The 23,555-nt window shown below is 40.3% G+C and overlaps 1 protein-coding gene across 2 annotated transcripts in view; it reads left to right on the forward strand.

Moving 5' to 3' along the window:
* The first annotated feature begins 3,779 nt into the window (after window positions 1-3,779).
* The window catches only part of NOL10 (nucleolar protein 10), a 96,504-nt gene continuing 76,728 nt past the window's right edge, over window positions 3,780-23,555 (forward strand). The window contains exons 1-8 of one of the 2 annotated variants that reach the window (XM_057741007.1): window positions 3,780-6,168; window positions 9,829-9,874; window positions 11,800-11,898; window positions 14,820-14,897; window positions 16,136-16,173; window positions 17,721-17,857; window positions 18,577-18,642; window positions 20,067-20,127. In XM_057741007.1, coding sequence (XP_057596990.1) covers window positions 6,103-6,168; window positions 9,829-9,874; window positions 11,800-11,898; window positions 14,820-14,897; window positions 16,136-16,173; window positions 17,721-17,857; window positions 18,577-18,642; window positions 20,067-20,127 — 591 coding nt within the window. In that variant the 5' untranslated portion in view covers window positions 3,780-6,102. Of the gene's footprint in view, window positions 6,169-9,828; window positions 9,875-11,799; window positions 11,899-14,819; window positions 14,898-16,135; window positions 16,174-17,720; window positions 17,858-18,576; window positions 18,643-20,066; window positions 20,128-23,555 lie in introns of those variants that run through there. The other variant, XM_057741006.1, reaches the window with a different exon arrangement.

The raw sequence follows: 23,555 nt of genomic DNA on the forward strand, positions 1-23,555 counted from the left end.
ACTGAGGTACACAGAGGGTGGGGTTAAAAGTAGTATGAAGAGCAGGTGCAAAGACTCGAAACAGGTGTGAGAGAGGGTCTCATTATTCATGCTGTAAGTAATTCAGCTTGGAGAATCTGGGCGCAGGGGCGTGAGAGAGAAGCTGGGGAGAGGGCAGCATCATGTACAGTGGCTGGGAAAGTTAGAAGGGGCCAGCAAAGGTGTTCAGATGTGTTCTTCTTTCTAGGTTTGGGGAGAAAAGAGTTTTGAGTTAGACTGTTCATCAGGTTTGCCCATTAGAGACATGACTTTATCTCCTGTGAGAGACAGATTTGGGGCAGGAAGACCAGAATAAAAGGATTGCAATGGGCTAGCTGGGGGAGGATGAGATTTGAACTCTTCTGGCAGTGGGAACAGGAAAGGATAAATTGACATCTGAAAGGTAGAATCAAAAGGATTTGGAGATGAATTGGCTGTGGACATGAAGAATTGGGAGAGGAATCTTGAATGTCATTTGAAGGTTTCTGGAATGGCAACGAATAGTCATCGTTTAAGATTATTTGGAGTCTTCAACTTAATTTTTTTCTTAAATAGTTTTTAATGTTTTGGTTCCCAGGATTAAATAATAATACTAATACATAGTGCTTACTATGTTAGGAACTGTTCAAAGTGTTTCATACGTACTGTATTTTATTGAATCTAAAAGCCCATTAACTATAAGATATACCATTATCCCATGTACCATTAGAAGAAACATACTGTCAATTAAATATGCATGATACACAAGACACATCCGACCTCAGGGATGATAAAGATAGGTATCCTGGACTCAGTAAATTACAACACACGCTCATTTTATCTTTATAACAGCTCTCTGAGGTAGGTTCTGTTACTATCCTCATTGTTCAAATGAGGGAACAGAGGCAGAGAGATTACCATGAACTTGCTCTATCCAGCCTCTATCCAGGTAGCCAGCGGCAGGGCCAGAATCTGGACCCATGCAGTCTGGCTTTGAAATCTGTGCTCTTTGCTCCAAGCATAGGCATTGAATGAAGCACCACATTCAAGTTCATCACCGTCTAGGGACTGAATATTTGTGTTAGAGATGAAACTAGAAACAACTGAGAAGCAGCACCTGCCTTGTAGTTCCACCCTCAGTGGAAACAACCCTAGAACACAGAGGATTGAAACCTCAGGCCAGTGACTGTGGGGAGGGTGCTGTCCTGGCGCCGAGGACCAAGAACACCTTGTTCTACCTGGAAGAAAGCACCGCGTTCCTTGGTGTGAGGTTCCTGACTCTCAACTAGGACATTTCTTGGAGAGACAAGATGTATAAATGGACATGTTTGAAGCCATCATTTGGCAGAGAGCTGTGCTGTTTTCAATATTCCAAAGGCCAAAATGTATGGAACAAAGAATTAGGACTTTGGGTCAGGATGAGGAGTGACTACTTGATTAATTCATTTTTATCAAGAAATATTTACTGAGAGTGTACTATTTACCAGGCACTGGGTTAGGCCCAGGAAACCCAGAGATGAAGTAAGGCCCAGGCTAGTCATCAAGTCTAGATGGAAAGGGTGGTCAGACAAGTACATTACAACCCACGAAGGTAATTGCCACAGATTTACTTCAAATCTTTCAAAATAATCCAAGAATGAGGAAGTGGTGAGGGTGTTGCTGAAACATGATGGCGCATGTGTGAATTGTCAAAGCTGGGTTTTGCGTACATGAGTTCAATACTCTATTATACTTCTAAATATGTTAAAAAGTTTCCTATAGTAGTAAAAACGAGGGAGAAAGAAAATAAGAGGATGAAGAACATGTTCAAAAGGAGTCCATCCCGCATGAGCACAACCTAAGTGTCCATTAACAGATGAATGGATAAAGAAACTACAGTATATGTATACAGTGGAATACTACTCAGCCATAAAAAGGAATGAAATTTTGCCACTTGCAGCAACATGGATGAACTTGGAGGGCATTATGCCGAGTGAAATGTCAGACAGAGAAAGATACTCTATGATATTGTTTATATTTATTATTTGTGTTCTAAAAAATACAATAAACTAGTGCATACAGCAAAAGAAGCAGATTCACAGATATAGAGACCAAACTAGTGGTTATCAGTTATGGGGGGCAATATAGGGGTGGAGGAGTGGGAGGTATGAACTGCTGGGTGTAAGAGAGGCACAGGGATACATGGTACAACATGGGGAATGCAGCCAATATTTTGTGAGAACTGTAAATGGAAAGTAATCTTTAAAAGTTGTATAGAAATCAAACTTCTTTTAATTTTAAAAAAGCTCATCCCAAGTTTAACAAAATGAGGACGCTTTATGGGGTCTATAAAAAAAAGACATTTTAATTAGCCTTGAGAGGTTGTGAGTTAAGGAAACCAGAGTGCCTGAAGGAAATTGCCAAGAGTAGGCATCTAGTATAGCATGGCATCCACGTTCATTATTATCGTATGTAGGATGTGTTAAATTACCATGTATTTTTAAAATAAATTTATTTTTATTTTATTTATTGGCTGTGTTGGGTCTTCGTTGCTGCACACGGGCTTTTTCTAGTTGTGGTGAACAGGGGTTATTCTTCCTTTCGGTACTCGGGCTTCTCATTGCGGTGGCTTCTCTTGTTGTGGAGCATGGGCTCTAGGTTCGTGGGCTTCAGTAGTTGTGGCACATGGGCTCAGTAGTTGTGGTGCATGGGCTTAGTTGCTCCTCAGCATGTGGGATCTTCCCGGGCCAGGGATTGAACCTGTGTCCCCTGCATTGGCAGGCAGATTCTCAACCACTGCACCACCAGGAAAGCCCCAATGACTGTGTATTTTGATAACAAAAATCAGCAAAAAGAAATGGTATTTATGCAGTACAGTGAAAGCATAGGAGAATGAGAAAAATATTCAAAAGGTGAGTTTTGAGGAGATGGCTGGTTCTGGACATAGGGAGAAGGGGAGGGCTTCAAATGAGCATTGGCCAAGATTCAAAGCCCAGTAATGAAACTGATGTTCACGAGGCAGATGGTAAACCAGGGCTCAGCCAGTGGGAAAGAGGATTGAACGAGTGAAGTGAAATGGCCTTGGGCACTTCCTTTAGTATCAAAGTTAGGAGTAGGCTATGTCTATATATCTTATATCTAACACTTACCTGGAGCTTAATAAGTGACAGACACTCTTGTGTTTTACACTCGATGGGCCTTTACAATACATTCTTGAAAATAACAAAGGTAATATTTTTGTGTGTGTGGAATTATTCAAAATGTCTTGAAAATCATTCTGCATATTTTGGAAAATAAGTGTTTTCTATTTTTTTAAATGGAGTTATAGTTGATTTACAATATTAATTTCAAGTGTACAACATAGTGAGTCAATATTTTTATAGACTGTACTTCATTTAAATTTATTATATAATATTGGCTATATTCACCATGCTGTGCAATATATCCTTGCAGCTTATTTATTTTATACACAGTAGTTCGTACCTCTTAATCCCCTGCCCCTATATTGTCCCTTCCTTCTCCCCACTGGCAACCACTAGTTTGTTCTCTATATCTGTGAGTCTGTTTCTGTTAACATTTTTTATTTTTATGACTTGCTTAAAAGGCCTATTTCATTACCACTATGAAGCCCTTTCTCTCCCTTGGCATACTGCCTCCCCAAGGAGGATGGCAGTCCTGCGTATTTTCTCAAAGAAAATTTCAGGCAGAAGGTAGAATGTCGACTGGAACTTTAAGGACTGTTACAATAGGAACAAAATTGCTAAGCCCAGAAGTCCTTACTCTGCCATGAACAATATAGCTTGTGCTCAAAATGACCCACCTCAGTTATATGTAAGTGAACTGAGTACTACGTTCCAATTTCAAAAGGATCCTTTGGCACAGTTAACCTACACTCTCCGCTAAAGTTTCATCATACTACTCCAAGAATTCTTACATCCTCAGATTTAGGCAACAGTAAGGACATGTCTCTACTTAATTGGATGATCAACAGAGAAAGTTTGTGAACTTTCTGAAAATGATACCTAAGTCAGGGGTTTGTCTCAATAATACTGTCACATACCCATCTCAAAAGACATCAGGTTCAAATCCACTTCTTCCCTGATCACCTCTTCTTTTATCTTTTTTCTTTTCTTAGTACTTTTTCCCTTTTATTTCCTTATTTAGTGGGATTGCCAGGAAGGAAGAAATTTTTCTCTACCATTTTAGGTTCTTTTGGCTGGCCTAAGAACTAAATTGATACCAGACAGATTAATATGTGAAAATCAAACAAAAGTGTAATAACATGTATACATGGGAGAGAAAACTGAGTAATGCACAAAATGGTCGAAACCTTCACTCACCTTAAATACCATCTTCAGCTAAAGACAAAAAAGATTGTTTGGGGCACTGGTTTAGAGACTTCAAAGGAAGGCAATTGACAGGAGATTACAAAGCAAATGTTTGGAATATAAAAAAAACAAACAACCCAATCGAAAAATGGGCAGAAGACCTAAATAGGCATTTCTCCAAAGACGACATACAGATGGCCAAGAGGCACATGAAAAGCTGCTCAACATCACTAATTATTAGAGAAATGCAAATCAAAACTACAAAGAGGTATCACCTCACACCAGTTAGAATGGGCATCATCAGAAAATCTACGAACAGTAAATTCTGGAGAGGGTGTGGAGAAAAGGCAACGCTCTTGCACTGTTGGTGGGAATGTAAATTGATACAGCCACTATGGAGAACAGCATGGAGGTTCCTTGCAAAACTAAAAATAGAGTTACCATATGACCCAGCAATCCCACTGCTGGGCATATACCCAGAGAACACCATCATTCAAAAAGACACATGCACCCCAATGTTCATTGCAGCACTATTTTCAATAGCCAGGTCATGGAAGTAACCTACATGTCCATCAACAGATGAATGGATAAAAAAGATGTGGTGCATATATACAATGGAATATTACTCAGCTGTAAAAAGCAATGAAACTGGGCCATTTGTAGAGATGGATGGACCTAGAGACTGTCATACAGAGTGAAGTGAGTCAGAAAGAGAAAAACTAATATCATATGTTAACACATATGCGGAATATAGAAAAATATTACAAATCAACAGTTTGCAAGGCAGAAACAGAGACACAGATGTAGAGAACAAATATATGGACACCAAGTGGGGAAAGCGGGGAGGGTTGGCAGGGAATGAATTGGGAGATTGGGATAACAAATTGTACACTCTAAATATATGCAGCTTATTGTATGCTAACTGTATCTCAATAAAAGTTCTTTAAAAAAAAAGGTTAAAAAAAAAAAAAAGCAAATGTTTGGTAAACAAACGCTTGCTGGGTATCACAGAGACAATGGGACAGAGAGGAACTTTAACAGACTTTGCTAGGTCTCCCCCTGTCTACCACACCTAGTTCATACTACAGTTATCTATGGTGACAGCTCCCTTCCTAGAACAGGTCCTCTGTAAATACTTTCTTCTCAGCAGTGAAGGGGAAGCTCAAAGCTTCTTCCTGTGTCTTTTGGGCGTCGATCATTTGCAGCTGGAAAAAACCCGCATGCCAAAGACACATTTCGGGGTGGCAAATTCTGCTCCCCTACAGGATGAATGTCAAATCCAGATGAACGTATTTTTTAAACATAGCAACTTTTTAAAGCATTTATTTTTAATGGAATGTTGTAGAAACACTGGTGAGAAAAGAATTTACTTCCACTCTGAATTCGCTCACAAGTCACATTCTCTCCCTGGATTCCCTGACCGGAGCCCCCCCAAGGCCAGCCCAGCCAGCACCGCCCTCGACCCTTCGACCTGAGTAGCGACCCTAAGCGCTTCCTGTTCCTCCCGGCTGGGAAGAGGGAGAGCAGTTATTCGCCCTCCCCATATTAAGGTCACTCGCACGCCCCGCCGCCTCCCGGACCTCACCATCTACCCTTCCCTACCTCCGCAACTTCCCCACTTCCGGGACCGGCGCTGTTTCCGGCGCCCGGAAGTGCGTCATCACACAGCGCCAGGACCTGCGCGCGCGTGTTCCACGCTACCCAGAGGCCCCAGGAGATCTTAAGATTCGGATGCTCGCGTGCACCGCAGAGAGAGGGTCCTGGAGCGGGACAGGGGCCTCTGCTCCTCGGCGCCGCCATGCAGGTCTCCAGCCTCAACGAGGTGAAGATTTACAGCCTCAGCTGCGGCAAGTCCCTTCCCGAGGTGAGTCACGTCGGGTCCTCCTCGCGGGGCAGCTGCCCCCCTCCTTCGCTCTGTCCCTGGCAGTTTCGGCTGGGCCCGAGCTGGCCCCAGACTTGGGGAGGCCCGGGGGCCAGGGACGGTGCCTGGGGAGCTGGTTGGTGTTGGGAGACGAGGACAGTGTTGTCACCGCGCCAGAAGCGGGGCCGAGGGGCGATCAGGATTGATGAGTTTTGCTTGAACTTTTTGGGGGTAAGCTTTTCTAGAACAGAGGAAGTGTCCCTTTGGGCTTTTATAATGTTCACAGCCGCTGCCACTCCGGGGAGGAAAACGTGGACAGATTGGTTGACAGGTATTTCTCCCCCATTTTAATGCCCGCTCATCAGCTGGTTGTTGAATTCCTATTATATGCCAAGTTCCAGAAATACTGCAGTGCAGAAAAATACAGACTTTGCGTCAGCAGAATTTATGATGTGGGTGGTAGTATTTTTGAACCTGGCCGAACTTAACTTGATTTTGTTGAGTCTTAGGACATCAGAATTGAAAGGGGCTTGGAAAGTCAGCGGTTCTCTTTCAGTCTTTTCATATTGAAAATATGCAAAAGATCCAGCCAGGGGAGCATGAGTTGTCCACAGTCACCCAACTAGGCTCTGAAGCTTGGATGTTACTTTCTAAAAGTGATGGTCAGGCCGCTGTGGAAGCACTGTCAGTGAGAAGAAACTTTTGGCAGAAGCACTATTCCATTTCGAGACTACTTGTTAGTTATTTTAAAACATGCCGCTTTCTACCTGCCTCTGTTGGCCTGAGTCCTGCCCTTGGGAATCAGAATAAATGTAACTCTTTCTGTGTCTGACCCAGAAAGATTTGGAGCCAGTGATTAGATTCTTCTCAGGATTCAGGTGAAATAACTCCTCGTTCTCCAGCCGTGTGTCACACAACATGACCCCTCTCATTTTGTTCTTTCGTTCTGCACATTTGCTGAGACGTGAGTACATGCAGGCAGCCCTGTTCTAAGTGTCGGGTTACGTGATGAACTGGTCAGATAAGGTTCCCTCTTGGGGAAGAGGATAGTAAGTAAGCAAATAGGACAACTTCAGGTACTGAAAAGTGCTTTCAGTGCTGAGTGTCTAGAAGAGAGTTTTTGTGGATGAAGTGTTTAGAGAAAGTGGTTTGGACCAAAGCCTTCAGGGAGGGCCTCTCTTCAAGGGGTCACATTTGAGTAGAGACCTGGGTGATGAAAGGATCGAGTCTTGTGAAGATAGGAGGACAGGAAGAGTTTTCATGCTGAGAGAACAGAGAGTGTCAGTGACACACAATGGAGTGCACTTGGCACATTGGAGAAACAGAAGAAGCACAGTTGTGGCTGTGGAGTGCTTGTGGGGCGCGATCGTGGGGGCAGGTGAGGCTGGAGAGGTGGGCCTTATAGGCTAAGGTAGGAAGTTAGGGTTTTATTCTTAGTGCTGCTGGAAGCTGTTGTTGGGTTTCAGACTGGCTGTTCTGCGGCAAATTACTGCAGCTGGGGAGGGTGTGAGAGGGGGTGAGTTAGGTGGTCCCGCTAAGAGATGGGCGGCTCAGGCTAGGATGGTGACAAAGGAGATGCTAAGGCTGAGGGGGTAAAGGAGGGGTTTTGGAGGCAGGTGGGTGGGACTTGCTAATGGGCTGGATAGGTGTAGGGAGTTGAGGTGAAGGAAAGAAAAGAATCAAGAGAGAACTCTTAGGGTTTGGATCTGAACAGCTGGGCACACAGTCTTGCTGATAATAGAAGTGGGAAATTGAGCACATTGGGGTTCAGGGGAGGGTAGTAAGCAAAAGGGGTCAGAAGATTTATTCTTGGTACTGAAGGTTCAACGTTCTAGTAAACAGCAGGTGGAAATGTTGAGTAAACAGGTGTGTGTATCCTGGTATGCTGATCTCTCTGAATCTTCTTTTAAAGTGATTTTGATTTATCAACAAGTTGTCTATTTTGCTTTACCTACTTCAAATGTAAGATCAAGTAGGGTTTTTTTTTTCCTTTTTTTTTTTTTCAACAACGGTGAGGTGCCTGTCCAGTGAGAGAATGAGGTCATCGGTGTTACCAGAGCTCTTCTGCTGAGTTTCTGGTTAAATTGTTGGGCATTGGTAAAGCGCCATCCTCTATTAGCTGTGATTGTAAAGAACACAAAGAGGGTACCTGAAATCAGTGACAACTTTCAGTCCTTTGGTGAACTTTTGAAACTTAGACTGATTCATTCCTGCCCCGTGCTGACTCTGTCCTGTGTGCTGTCCTATAGTGCTGTCAGTTTGTACAGAAACTCCAGAGTGAACCGTCTTTCCTTCCCATCGTCACTGTGGTACAGGATTTCTGGCCCTTTAAGGTCCCAGGCAGTCTCAGCCCCTCCTCTTTGCCCCAGGCTCATGATGTGTGAGGCCAGCTATTGAATGAACTGCCCCCTTCTTGAGCATAACTTCTGGAGAAGACGAAATTGAATCCCCTATTAGAGACGCCCTGGTAATATACCTGCGTTTTGCTTGTATTAGGTTGATGTAAAAGAATATATCCAATGCCCAGAAATATAGTTTAGCATCACCTTTAATTGAAACATTATTGACTAAAATGAAATCAGAGCAGTATAATCACAAAGACTAACATAGACCTATAAATCAGTGCCCTAAAGACAAAGGCAGGAGGAAAGCTCTGGCTCAGACTCAGGCCCTTCAAAGAGTGACACCTGTTCCATTGTTGACACTGCCTCAGGCGTCACACTTACGGGCTTCTAGAGTGGATCTACAGGACCAGAGAGCCCTAAAGATTATAATGTCCTGTGTCTAACATGGGCTGTGCATTGTGTGTGTCCTTTTAGAAATGACATCTGTTAATTTTTCCCTTGCTTTTCTTTGATTTCTTGAGGGTATGGCTTTTTAACCTCGTCATCATTGACGGTTTGGGCTGGACAGTGCTTACTGTACAGGCTGTCCTGTGCATTGTAGGAGGTTTGGCAGCATCCCTGACCTCTACCCATTAGATGCCAGGAGTGCCCATCCCTTCCCCTTGTGGCAACCAAATACACTTTTAAGAATTGCCAGATGCCCTTTGGAGGCAAAATTGCCCCTGGTTGGGAACCACTTTAAAGTAATTGTAATTGATTAGTGCTTTGTCATTGGCAACTGTTCATACACTGGACTTATGCTGCTAGCTAAAGTGAGGTACAGGAACTACAGAACAAAATCTGGTATCAGTGAATGTGACTTTTAAAAGTATCAATTTTTTATTATCAAGTGTCAGCTATTTGGTCAGTTACTTATCTAGTTTTATGTTTTGTAAAAAGTATATTTCTTGAAGGAACTCTCCATTTAATGTTTTGCTTTTTAAAATTTCACTTAAAGTTGTTCCGTGTATTAGTGATAACCCATAATATTTGAGGCTTACGGCTTTCCCTTCAGTTGATTAGATGAACTAGTTTTCTCTTGTGTAAAATATGGTAGTTCTAAAAATGTGTTGTCTAGTATATGTAAATATATGCCAGAAAAAAACTCCGTGTACCAAGATGTTAACAGCAGGATTAGGGTTACAGAGTATTTGCATTTTCTGTGTTATATATTCCTGTAAGGTTTTGAGTTTTTCATATGAATATGTATGATTTTTGTAAGTGAGAAACAATTCAAGTGAATGTGTTTTAAAATAAAAGTCTCTTCATTTTCTTTAAGTGGCTTTCTGACAGGAAAAAGAGAGCACTTCAGAAGAAAGATGTTGGTGAGTATTATTTTTCTAATTTCAGCTGCATTTGTGATCCACGTTATAATGCTTTTACTCATTTATTGTCATATTTAAGTGAAGCTTTACAAAAACACAGTGGAATTCATGCAGTGGAAAATAACCTTTCTGCCCTTTTCCTTCTTGAGAAACCTTTTGTGGTGGTTGATACAGTCCCGTGGGTGTGGGGTTTGATTTTGCCTATTTACACACTAGCCAGTTAGCCTGTTACTGTTTCACGGATGACAGCAGGAGAGGTAGGACTCCTGGGGCAGAGACAGGGCTCCGTTACTCACAAGGCACAGCCAATAGCAGGAGAGCCAGCATGCTTCTGTCAGTCCTCTTCCCGGGCCCCACGGGGGACCCCGTGTGGCCCAGTTGGGTGCTCTGCGTGCAGAGAGTGCGTGCTGCAGTGGGGAAGTCCACTGCCTTTATAGCAAGCAGTAAGCAAGCCTGCTCTTTGTCTAGAGAAGGCTCACCTGTTGAGATTCCCAGCTGCATAAGTCATGCTGGGAAATGGCTCAGGTAAAAGAGTGGCCAAGGCCTTGCAGTCTTATCCTGCTCAGCAAGTAGGAGTGCAAGCAGTCCTAGAAGGACTAGCTCTCCTGACAGTTCCATAGTCGCCTTGTTTTCCAGGGTATCAACACCTTTTTCCATTTCTTGAATCCATTTGTCAGTTTTTGAGATATAGAGACAATGAACGTTTCCTTTCTGAACGAAGTAATTTTATATACAGGACATATGAACGTGAATGGTAAAAGATCATTGTAGAAGATTTTGATTCTTTAAGTTATGACAGCAGAAAAGATAGATTTGTAAGATCAGTTTTTAACTTAAATCATTTTTGACACATTTTCATTAAAGTTTCTCTATTACAACTTGTCATACATGAAAGATGATTAACTTCCCATATATTTTATTCAAGTTATTTTCTGAAAAATCAAAGACTTAGGATATTGAAGTGGTTTCTGGATGTGAGATAAACACCTCAAGGCAAGCATCTTGGGAGAGCAGGCTTTATATAGAACGGAAATTAGAAGATGAAACTTTACATCCAAGGAAAAGAACAGTTGCTATTTTCACAAGGCTTACTGATCCTGACTGCTTCTGATTCTCTCATTCCATTCCAGTGCTCTAATGTGTAAGAAAACAGTCAGATTATTTAGAAGAAAACATTGTTCATTGACTATTTTCCAACCCACCTCAAAAATGTCATGTGTCTTCCAAATTGAATGGGACACTCCTACTCAGTTGGTTTGACTCTTACGTTCGGGTTTAATGAGCAAGGCAGTAATGTGCCGTAGAGTCATACGCAGTCCTTGCAGCGGGCATGTTGTGACAATTGCAAGGATCCACGCTTTCTTGTGGCAGGGAAGTTTCTTTGAGAGTACGTTTCACTGTTTTGACCTGGAGAGATGGCCCTAAGGCTTCCTCTGGCCTGGATCCTCTTGGCCGCAGATCAGTGCTGCCAGAAAGAGGCAGAAGTCAGCTTGGTAGCAGCTTCTTATATACACTTAAGATTTTAAAGATTTAAAGTTATTATTTAGGAGAAGGAAATGATAAAGGTTTTTCTCTGAGCCATGCTTCCTGCTTGAATAACAGTAGTGATTTAATGTTTGTTCTGTTCCTGCTTTACCCAGGGCTTGAAACTGGATGTTTGATGCACTGTTATGGACATTTTTTTCCCAATTAACAATGATGCTTTTTCTTTTTTGAAAAATAAAATAAAATACTTAGTTTAGAAAAATAAGGCATGAGTTAAGAGAAAACCTCGCTATGTGAGCGGGGCTTTGTTGGTGCACCTTCCCAAGGCTGGGAAGCACGGGAATGTTGCTATTTGTAGTGACTGCTCTGAATACTCTGTCTCCCTGGATACAGGATAAGCACGTGGCAGTTAACCAGTTATTTATCTTCTTTCTTTGTAGATGTCCGTAGGAGAATTGAACTTATTCAGGATTTTGAAATGCCTACTGTTTGTACCACTATTAAGGTATCAAAAGATGGGCAGTATATTTTAGCAACCGGTAAGCATCTTTTTGGTTATGATTTGCTATATTTCATAGCGGGAAATGCTGTGGTGGGAAAGGTCACTTTTTAAAAATTACCCTCACATTTTATTATTAAAAAATTTCAAACATACTGAAAAAACTGTATAGTGAACAGCCATTTACCTACCACCTGGATTCTTCAGTGGTTTGCTGCGTTTGCTTTATCAAGTATCTGTCTATTCATCTTTCTGCCGTCCATCAATCCATCCTGTTTTCTGATGCATTTCAGAGTAAGTTGCAGATATTAGTATATTTCACCTCTAAATACTCCAGCATGTACATCATTAACTAGAGTTCAATATTTGTTTATGGCTTTTTTAAAAAGATAAATTTGCGTAAGTAAATCATGTGATGAGTTTGGACAAATGCATACACCTGTGTAGCCCAACCCCCTACCAAGATACGAAACCTTCCTTTCACCCAAAACATTCCGTTATGGCCCTCACAGTCAGTCCCTGCTCCCTCCCATGTGTAGCCAGCCACTGCTGTGATTTGTTTTTTCACCACAGACAAGCTTAGCCTGTTTTGAAAGGACTTGATAGAAATGCAGTCATACGGTACGTGTTCGTTCTGTGTAAGACTTATTTCATCCAGGGCTTGGTGTTTCAGATGCACTCATGTCGTTTTATGTGTCAGAGTTTGTTCTTTTTATTACCAAATGGTGCCTCCTTACAGGAGTGTGCTGCACTCTGTTTGTTCTTCAGCTGATGGACACCTGGGCTGTTTCATTCTTTGGCTGTTATTGATAAAGCTTTATGAACCAACTTGTACAAGTCTGTTTTGACTTGTTGAGTCTTAGGGTAGATGCATATTTAGTTTGATAAGAAACTGCCAGATGTTTTTCCAAAGTAGTCAGATCATTTTATACTCCCACCAACAAAGAATGAGAGCTCCAGGAAAGGTCATGTTTATCATAATGATTTTCTCTATCATGTGCTAGTATTTTTTATGTCACTAAGATTTTATGTTAGCAGTATTCTTCAGTATCAAAAAGCCATAAAAAATATTGAGAACAGCATTACCCAACCTTTCTTGGTTGTGATTTTGCTACATCCTGGTTATTGCCCACTTACATTTTTTTTGGTTGGCTTAACATTATCCATCTGTATCTCTTTTCCAACCACTTTCTCTTTTTTTTAATCAAGTAATTTATTTATTGCCTGCATTGGGTCTTCGATGCTGCACACAGGCTTTCTCTAGTTGTGGCAGGCGGGGGCTACTCTTCATTGTGGTGCGTGGGCTCCTCACTGCGGTGGCTTCTCTTGTTGCAGAGTGTGGGCTCTAGGCGTGTGGGCTTCAGTAGTTTCAGCACACGGGCTCAATAGTTGTGGCTCATGGGCTCTAGAGCACAGGCTCAATAGTTGTGGTGCACGGGCTTAGTTGCTCTGCGGCATGTGGGATCTTCCCGGAGCAGGGATTGAACCCACGTCCGCTGCATTGGCAGGAGGATTCTTAACCACTGCGCCACCTAGGAAGTCTCCCAACCACTTTCTTATTTGACAGAACTTTTATACATCCACGTGCTACTCTCCTTTGTTCTGTGTCAATGGTTGTCTCATTACTAATACTGTCCACATTTTAGCCTCCAGTTTTGTGTTCAAAATACAGGTTATGATTATAGATTATATACAACATGTATATTATATATAGAGTATGTGTGTGTATATATACTATACTTTATACTATTTGTAAGTGAGATCTTGGCTTTTGATCCATGCCAGAAAACTTAGGACTACTTCGTTGCTTTCTTTTAAAAATATCCTTATTGGTTTTAAAAATCAGTCTTTTTATGATCGCAAACATGATAAACATAAAAAAATGCAAACATCATAGAAATACATAAGATAAAATGTGAAAGGCCCTAAGACTGCACTAAAATATACAAAATATCACTGTGCTTCTTCCTCCATCTTCTTTCTGTGCGGAGAACTAGCATTGTCATTGTTGAGTTTTACAAAAGCCCGATCATACCATAAGCCCCATTCTGCAGTGCGCACACGCGTGCTGTACTCACTCGCGCTTTCCCTTTGTAGTTCGTGTTGGCAGCTCGCCACGTCAGTAGGTACAGGTGTGCCTCATCCTCTTATAAGCTCCATGATGATTTACCATCGCTTATTTAACAGTTTCCCTCTCAGTGGACGTTTACTTTGCTTTCAGTTTTTGGCCATTTGTAAACAATGCTGCAGTGAACATTCTCCATGTCTTTGCTACACGTACGGGTGTGTTTCTGTAGAATAAATTTGTATAAGTTGAAATACAGATTTAAGGTGTATGAGCATCACATATTTTACAGATGTTACCAGGTTGTCCTCTAAAGAATTTGTAGCAATTTATACTTATCACCAAAGTATGAGAGTAGAACTTTTTTTGAACATCCGCCTTAATGCAGATATTAAGCATTCTTTCATCTTTGCCATTTGATAGACAAAAGCTAATTTTTAAAAAATCTTTGTTATGGGACTTCCGCGGTAGTCCACTAGTTAAAACGTCTCCTTCCAATGCAGGGGGTTCGATCCCTGGTTGGGGAGCTAAGATCCCACATGCATTGGGGCCAAAAAACCAAAACATGAAATAGAAGCAATACTATAACAAACTCAGTAAAGACTTTAAAAATGGTCCACATCAAAAAAAAAATCTTAAAAAAAATCTACTTTGTTAGATTATTTGTGAAGTTTATTAGTTATTTGTATTTCATTTTCTGTGCCTTGCTTGTTTATATCCTTTGTTCATTTTTCCCTTGGGATGTTGGAGAGGGCTGCTTTTAAATTCTTTTTGTTCTGTATGCTTGTAATGGATCCTGCTTATCTGTAAACAGAAAGTATACTCAACACATCTGCAGGATATTGATGATGAAAAGTATGTCCTTTAAGTTTTACGTTGCATTAAATTTTTTATAGGAACATATAAACCTCGAGTTCGATGTTATGACACCTATCAATTATCCTTGAAGTTTGAAAGGTGTTTAGATTCAGAAGGTAAGTAAGAGGTTATATTGGAATTCACAAAAATAGTTTTTATACTTGGCTGCTTTCCTGCTTTTTAAAACAGGCATGGGTTGCGTGGCATTTGTTCGTTGTGTAACAAATTACAATCAACGTGGCAGCTTAAAAAAATTCATTTATTAGCTCATAGCTCTGTAGGTGAAGTCTGTCCAGGCTCTTCTGTGTTCTGTGCTCAGGGCTGACCTCAAGCTGTCAGCCACGTGGGACTCTTCCAGAGGCAAGACCCTTTTTCAAACTTACAGGTTGTTGGCAGAATGCAGTTTGTTGTGGGTGTAGGGCTGGGGGCCCGTTTGCTGCTGGCTGTCAACCTAAGGGCATGCTCAGCTTCTAGAGGCCCCTGCATTCCTCCTCACCTGGTCCTTTCTTCCTTCAAGCCAGCAGCAGCTCCTTGAATCCTTCCTGTGCTCTGAACCTCTCCGACTGTGCCTTCTGCCACCAGCTGGAGAAGACTCTGCTTTTGAAGGGCTGTGTGATTATAAATCTCTCCTTTGCCATAGAGCATGTAATCACAAGGGTGGTGTCTCCTCACGCTGACAGGGTCCACCCGCACTCTGCAAAGGAGGGGACTGTACCAGCAGGGAAGGTCAATGGGGTCATTCTTAGAATTCTGCCTCACACAGGGGGGCAGGTTAAAATGGAAGAGTAGGTATTCTTGTCAGGTGGCCCCATGTTTGAGATTGAGGGAGAAGAAGTTAATGGAATGTGTATTCTCCTAACTTGTTTCACTCTCTTTTTAAAAAACAATACAAACTCCATGTGCTGCTAATAATAACTGTTTTCACTCTTTATTTTTGTTTAGCAGGTATACTATGAATGAGTAAAAAGTTACTGTTATCTTTTTTAAAGCAAAAATTTTTGAGTTTTTAATGTTTGTTATTTTACCTTGCACATGTCAGAAAAACTGGCAAAATTTAGAAGTCATTATATTTTATAAATTTATCTATTATTTAATTTGCCTCAGTTCTGTAGAAAACCTAGCTGATCTGTATTAAGAAACCATAACGCTTTTAATTCTGCATTTGGTGTTTTGGGGGTGATATAATATGGCAGCTTTGTTCTTGTTTTACATAATGCAAAAAAGGAAGAAAACCCAGCATTTTGTGGGTTAAATTTGTACTTGGGTTAAATTAGAATCTTTACATCAAATTTGCATTTTTATTAAAAACGTGGATTGATAATTGTATTTTTTTCTGCTATTTCTTATTTTTCAGTCGTCACCTTTGAAACTTTGTCTGATGACTATTCAAAGGTATGCTTTACAGCATTGGTTTGTACTGCCTGTGCTCAAGAAATGAATGAGTGGAGTTTATTTTTAATGTGTCTTTAAGATGTTTCCATTGTTAAATTTAAAATGGCTGTGTAGTAAAATAAGACCTATTTTTTTAAAATTAATTTATCTGTGTATTTATTGGCTGCCTTGGGTCTTTGTTGCTGCGCATGGGCTTTTTCTAGTTGCAGTGAGCGGGGACTACTCTTCATTGCGGTACACGGGCTTCTCATGGCAGTGGCTTCTCAAGGCGGAGCATGGGCTCTAGGCGCATGAGCTTCAGTAGTTGTGGCTCGTGGGCTCTAGAGCGCAGGCTCAGTGGTTGTGGTGCACGGGCTTAGTTGCTCCGCGGCATGTGGGGTCTTCCCAGACCAGGGATCGAACCTGTGTCCCCTGCATTGGCAGGCAGATTCTTAACCACTGTGCCACCAGGGAAGTCCCCTAAAATAAGACCTATTGTTTTCTATTAAAATATAATTTGTCACATGTATGTGACAACAGGGATAAGGATAGCCTTTGGCCAGTCTAATACTGAAATAAGTTTTCCATAGCATGTATGAATGAAACCTTATCTATATTTTTAAGAATTGGGAATAGTCATCTTTCTATATCATCTTATATTCTAGATGTATGATTTTCATTATTGCATTTAAACTAGTGTTATTTGTCAAGTTGTTTTCGTTCTCTTACTCATATGTGAAGAGTAAAGTAGCAGTGTTGTATGTTTAATTTTCTTAACCCTGCAAATAAGTGGTTGTGGCACATATGGAAACAGTTCAAGACATAGCTAATGTATTTATATTTTCCTTTCTTTCTCTTTTGGTGCCATTAGTGCATCTTTCAACTCTTGTGGTAATTTTCAGCAGTTACAGGATTGTCAGTAAATTGAGTTTAAATTGAGAAATTTTTAGTAACATCAGATGTCATTATGAAGGAAAATTGAATTTTCAGAGCTGACATGCTTTCTACATTGTCTTCAGACCTGGAGACGATGGAGTACAGTTTTTTTGCCTGTGGTAGCTGTTTATCATATGTTTTGGGACATGTAATTTTATAATATGTTTTCTCTAGATGTTGGTAAATTTGCTTTTAAATGCTGTCTGCAGATTTTGAGATACCTTTGTAATAGATCAAAGTTAAATTTATACAAGGAGTCTATCAAACTCTGTGTGATAATTGTGAGATTATTAAAACGTATTCTTAAGTACAGTGAGAGATTATTCACTGAGTTTACTGAGCAGTTCTCTACATTATAAAATGCTGGCACCAGATAAATGAAGGGCCCTTGTGTTAGGACTTTCAGTTAGGAGGTACAGTTTTCCAAAAAACCTACCTAAGATGCAGGAAGGCATTAAGTAGCTAATGGAGACGTTCGAGTCCCTAAACACGTTTCTTAACCATGATGGTGAGTTGTGTTTACACACGTGTTTACCGGGAGCAAGAGGGAGGGTGCCAGTTTCAGTGATGATGGTGAAATAAACACGTCACCTAGAAACCTAAGCAAACTAATTTTCTTGTTTCATTTTCAGCTTGTCTTTCTGCATAATGATAGATACATCGAATTTCATTCACAATCAGGTTTCTACTACAAAACCAGAATACCAAAGTTTGGGAGAGATTTCTCTTACCATTATCCGTCCTGTGACTTGTACTTTGTTGGCGCAAGGTAGTAGATCTAATCACCCTTTGTTTTCTCCTTTCCTCCTCCCCAAGCAACTTCTGTTCTTAAAATAGGAGAGGGCTTAAAAGAAGAGGAAGACATTATCCCTGCCTTAAGGTTGCTCACAGGGAGTAGTTCCAAAGTGACTGGCTTATTTAGGAGTTACACCCTGGACTTCTGTTAGCATGGTGCTCTAAAGTGAGAGAGACACAGCTAACCTAACAGGGTGATGGTGACGTCAGTATCTTAGCCCCATTGCGTGCATTTAAAAATTTTTCATTCTTAAACACCACCTTCTTTATGATTATAAAAATAATATCCATTTTAGAAAATTGGGAAAATATAAAAAAGAATAAAGAAGAAAGAATTCACCCATAATTCTTCCACCCAGAGGATACCCTTATTAGTATTTTATCGTTATTTCATTATAGTCTTTTCTTATATATACTTATAGATACATTTTGGGTCTTGTATTCTCTGTGTTATTTGTAAATAATATTCTACTTAATGACTTCCTAATATTTCTTTGGCGCATAAATCACTTTTATGCGTGAACAAACTTACAGATGAGGTGATTATTTTTTAGGTTTAGAATACATTTTTGTGTCAGTTTTACAAAGAGAAGTGGCGCTTTATGACAGATACATGTTTCTAAAAGTTATATTTACTTGAAGAAAAGTTCATTGTAGTTTACTGGATTTTTAACTTTATTCATTGTTTGGCAGCTCTGAAGTTTATAGATTAAACTTGGAACAAGGACGGTACCTGAATCCTCTACAGACTGATGCTGCGTGAGTATTTTATTATAAGAATCCTGCTGTATTTATTTTGACCAGGAGGTGGAGCCAGACGCCCAGTTTGTTGTCAAATATAGTAACGTGCTGTGTTTAAGCAGTGCTCTGGGCAACTTAGGTAAAAGTAATATTAAATTTTTTCTCATACAAAAAATTCAGTAAAAGACCTGGTGATGTCTTAAAATTTTAAAAAGATTTTTTAGTGTACCTGAAAAGTTTTTAACTCACCCCAAAAATTGTAATTGTTTTTTGCTGTGTTCTTTAAATTTTCATTCATGATTTAGTTTTGTGATATCTTCTCTTGTAGAGAAATTTTGAATTAACTTGGACTACTATTTTTAATTTCTATTTTTTGTGTTTTTGCTAGCAGACATTTATGATTTTTTTCTTTTTATATGTCATAGTCTATATTTTTGTTTTATTCATAGAGAAATCTTTTAGGAATGAATATGTCAATAATAATGTTAATACTGAGTAATAGCAACACCAGCAATAGTGAAGGCACCTAGTCTGTGCCAGGCATTATTCGGGATTTTATCTATACATTCACTCATTGGAAACAGAACAAATTTTTACAGTATAGGTACTATTATTATCTCCCTTTTACAGATAGGGCAGCTGAGACTCAGAGAGGGTAAGTAGCTTGTTTAAGGTCACACAGCTAGTGGAAGCTGGATTACTTCTCATCTATGTATATGAAGAGCTTGTTGGATTTTCCTTATTGCTTTAAAAGGGATTTTTAAAGGTTGGAAGAACAGGTAATGATAAAAACCAGGTAAACGCCTGGTATTTTTTTTTTCATATTAGTTTGAAATACTGTTAGTTTTCTTTAAGAAAAATTCTAGTAATGTCACGATCCATCTTGAATAATAAAAAGTTATCTGCTCTTTAGCTGCAGAATTTCCTGTTTATAATAACAACTTCTATTTATCGACTGTCTGGTACCCTCTAGACGCTGTGCTGACCGTGTGGTAGTCTTTTCATTTAGTTCTCACAAACACCCTATGAGGTTGGTGACTACCATTCTGCAGAAAAAGAAAACAAACCTAGATCAGTGGGCTCAGCAAGTTGGTCCTGTCTCAAGGTTGGCTGTAGTGGTAGCCTGTGTTCTTTTGCTTCGGGGGAAAATGTATTGAGAAGTGTGTTCTTGTGGTGGTGGAATAGTGTTTTTGAAGAAGGCCCTTCCTTGTCTTCCCTCCTGGCAGATAGTGCCCCCTGGGGTCTGAAACTGTGGGGACTGTGTGCCATGCACTGGACCCTTTGATGCCTCGGTGCTTCTCATGTGCAGACAAGCAAGAGTCTGCTGCCACCTTCTGCACAGAAGTGGGTTTAGTGTTTGTTTAGAAAGTTTATTGAGTGTCGTGCCCCCCCCCCCCAAAGTAGATGCTAAAACTCTGCCCCTTACTGCTTTCCTATTTTAGGGAGAATAATGTTTGTGACATAAATTCAGTGCATGGCTTGTTTGCCACAGGAACAATAGAGGTAAGCACACATTGACTTTATTTTTTAAAACATTTGCTCTGCTGTTGGTAATGAATGGAGTTTGAGTTGAAGACAGGGTTGCTTGGTTCCTGAGAGCAGGGTGCTGATGAAAAGACAAGCCCCTCGTCTGCTTTCCGTACGGACCGTGGGTCGTGTCCCGTCAGGGCACGGCTGTGTGGTTGCTGTGCTGACTTGGCCTGCGAGGGCCCCATCGCGGGGGTGAGGCTTGAAGTCGCTGCTGGATTGCCGGCTCCAGAGTGAGGTCACTCTTGTTCTTAACGGGAGGCAGTCCCAGCTCTGTGCTGCTTGTCCGTTTTGTGATTGAATTACTTTCCCTAAGGCTTTTCTCATCGGTGAAATGGAGATGATAATACTCACCTTGCCAACTGCACAGAGGTGCTGTGCCGGTGAGGATCACGTGGAAGAACTCATACGAAAACATTATGAACTGTACGGGTATATAGGGTTGTGATTTGTACTATATAGTAGCATTCAGTAAATGCACAACGTTTTCATTTTAAACTGCAGCACTTTTGAACCAGTGTCCTTCATACTTGTCAGGAGTTTTTCTAGATTTACATTTTTTAATTTCAATGTTGTTAAATACTCATAGTAAAAAAGAAAGGTAAGTATGTCAAAAACATATAATTTAAAAAGTGCCCTTCTGTGCCTTCCAGTCACCAAATCCTACACCTGAGGAAACTCTTTAAAGGAATGTAGTGTTCTCCTTTTGTTTTTGTTTTTCTGTGTATATACAGGTATACACATGTGTTAGTTATATGTTTTTAAAAGTTTTTCACAAAGTTGAAATTATACCATGGTTCTTCATTTGCCTTTTTTTTTTAATGTAATGGTATATAATGTACATCTTTATACATTGGTGCTTGTAATTACTTATAAAGCCAAAGTAATGTTTTTAAACTGATGGATAGGATTCCATTGTTTGAATGTATTAGGTTGGCCAACAGGTTTGTTCAGTGTTTTCCGTAAGATGGCTCTAGTAGCACTTAGTTGTCTTTAACTTCATTCAAAACAATTTTGTTAGATTGTATCGTGACAGCTGTCGTATCAGTGTGCATTAAAAAAAAGACTTAACAGGGCTTCCTAGGTGGCACAGTGGTTAAGAATCTGCCTGCCAGTGCAGGGGACATGGGTTCGATCCCTGCTCCAGGAAGATCCCACATGCTGTGGAGCAACTGAGCCCGGGCGCCACAACTATTGAGCCTGCGCTTTAGAGCTCGTGAGCCACAACTATTGAGCCCATGTGCAGCAACTACTGAAGCCCACGCGCCTAGAGCCCGTGCTCTGCAACAAGAGAAGCCACGGCAATGAGGAGCCCGCGCACCACAGCGAAGAGTAGCCCCCACAACGAAGAGTAGCCCCCACTCACCACAACTAAAAAAGAATGCCCGCACACAGCAAAAAAAGACCCAACACAGCTAATGGAATAAATAAATAAATAAGTAAATAAAAATATCACTAAGTATTCATTAAAAAAAAAAAGACAACAAGATCGGTGACTTTTTGTGTAGCCATTTTAATATTGAAGATGGAAGGAAAAAAGCAACATTTTTGGCATATTATGGTTTATTATTTCAGAAAAGGTAAAAACACAACTGAAACTCAAAAGAAGATTTGTGCAGTGTATGTAGAAGGTGCTGTGACTGATTGAATGTGTCAGAAGTGGTTTGTGAAGTTTCGTGCTGGAGCTTTCTCGCTGGAGGATGCCCCACGGTCAGGTAGAACAGTTGAAGGTGATAGCGATCAGATTGAGATGTTAATCGAGAACAATCAACATTATACCACGTGGGAGAGAGACGAGGTTATACCATGTGGGAGAGAGCCGACAAACTCAAAATATCCAAATCAAGCTCTGAGAATCGTTTGCACCAGCTTGGTTATGTTAATCACTTTGATGTTTGGGTTCTGCATAAATTAAGCAAAAGAAAACTTCCTTGACTATATTTCTGCATGCGAGTCTCTACTTAAACATAATGAAAACGTTCCGTTTTTAAAACAAATTGTGATGGGTGATGAAAAGTGGATGCTGTACAACAGTGGAACGGAAGAGATCGTGGGGCACGCAAAATGAACCACCACCAACCATACCAGAGGCCGGTGTTCATTTAAAGAAGGTCATGTTGTGTACATGGTGGGATTGGAAGGGAGTTCTATGCTATGAGCTCCTTCCAGAAAACCAAACAATTCCAACAAGTACTGCTCCCAGTTAGATCAATTGAAAGCAGCACCTGACGAAAAGTGTCCGGAATTAGACAACAGAAAATACATAATCTTCCATCAGGATAACGCAAGACCACATGTTTTCTTTGCTGAGCAGGCAAGAACTCTTACAGCTTGGCTGGGAAGTTATGATTCATCCACCGTATTCACCGGACATTGCACCTTCAGATTTCCATTTATGTAGGTCTTTACAAAATTCTCCTAATGGAAAAAATTTCAATTTCTTGGAAGACTGTAAAAGGCACCCGGAACAGTTCTTTGCTCAAAAAGATAAAAAGTTTTGGGAAAAGGGAATTATGAAGTTGCCTGAGAAATGGCAGAAGGTAGTAGAATAAAAGGGTGAATACATTGTTCAGTAAAGTTCTTGGTGAAAATGAAAAATGTGTCTTTTATTTTTACTTAAAAACTGGAGGCACTTTTTGGTCAACCCAATACTATAGTTTTTTAAACCAATCTATATGGGTGAAATTTAGGTTTCTTTACTCAAATTATTTTTGTGTTAAAAGATTAAGATTTGAAATGGAACACATGAGGCTGATTTAATGGAAACATATTAAACTGTGTTGACTGTGCTATAATACTATTAAGCCTAAGTCAGACCAATGAAGCATTATCTTGCTAATCACTTTTCTTGAGATTACCAAGGGGAAGTTTTAGAATAGTTTTTTTTGAAAAAATTGTTTATTTGAATAGAGTCCTTATAGAGCGAGCTAGGCTAGATACCAGGAAACGTGCTCTGTAAGAGAAGTTATGTATTAGAGCAGGCTGCTTTTTCACTAGCTGTTTTAAGACCAGCCCCGAGACTTGTTGAAAGGGCAGCAGACCCCCAGCCCAAAGGCTGGGTTCCTGAAATTCCTTGGGTTCCTTGATATTGGGGTCTTGAAATTTGATATGCACAGTCAGACCAGACTTTAAAACTCATTTTTACATTAATTTTAATATTATATGTTGGATTTTGATTTCTTCTGTGACAGTTATTGTAGTATATATATTAAATATTTAATCATTGATACAATAGTATTTGCATATTTATATTTTCCCAGTTATACCAAAATGCCTTTCATAACTCCTCTCCCCTCTACCACACCAACCAAATCAAGGTCCAGTCAAGGATCCTGCATCATATTTTGGACCTTTTTTTCTTAGCCATCCTTTTTTCTTGACTTCTTGTAAATTATAAAAGAAAT

Source organism: Hippopotamus amphibius, chromosome 7 (assembly GCF_030028045.1).
Source record: "Hippopotamus amphibius kiboko isolate mHipAmp2 chromosome 7, mHipAmp2.hap2, whole genome shotgun sequence".
Classification (NCBI taxonomy): Eukaryota; Metazoa; Chordata; class Mammalia; order Artiodactyla; family Hippopotamidae; genus Hippopotamus; species Hippopotamus amphibius.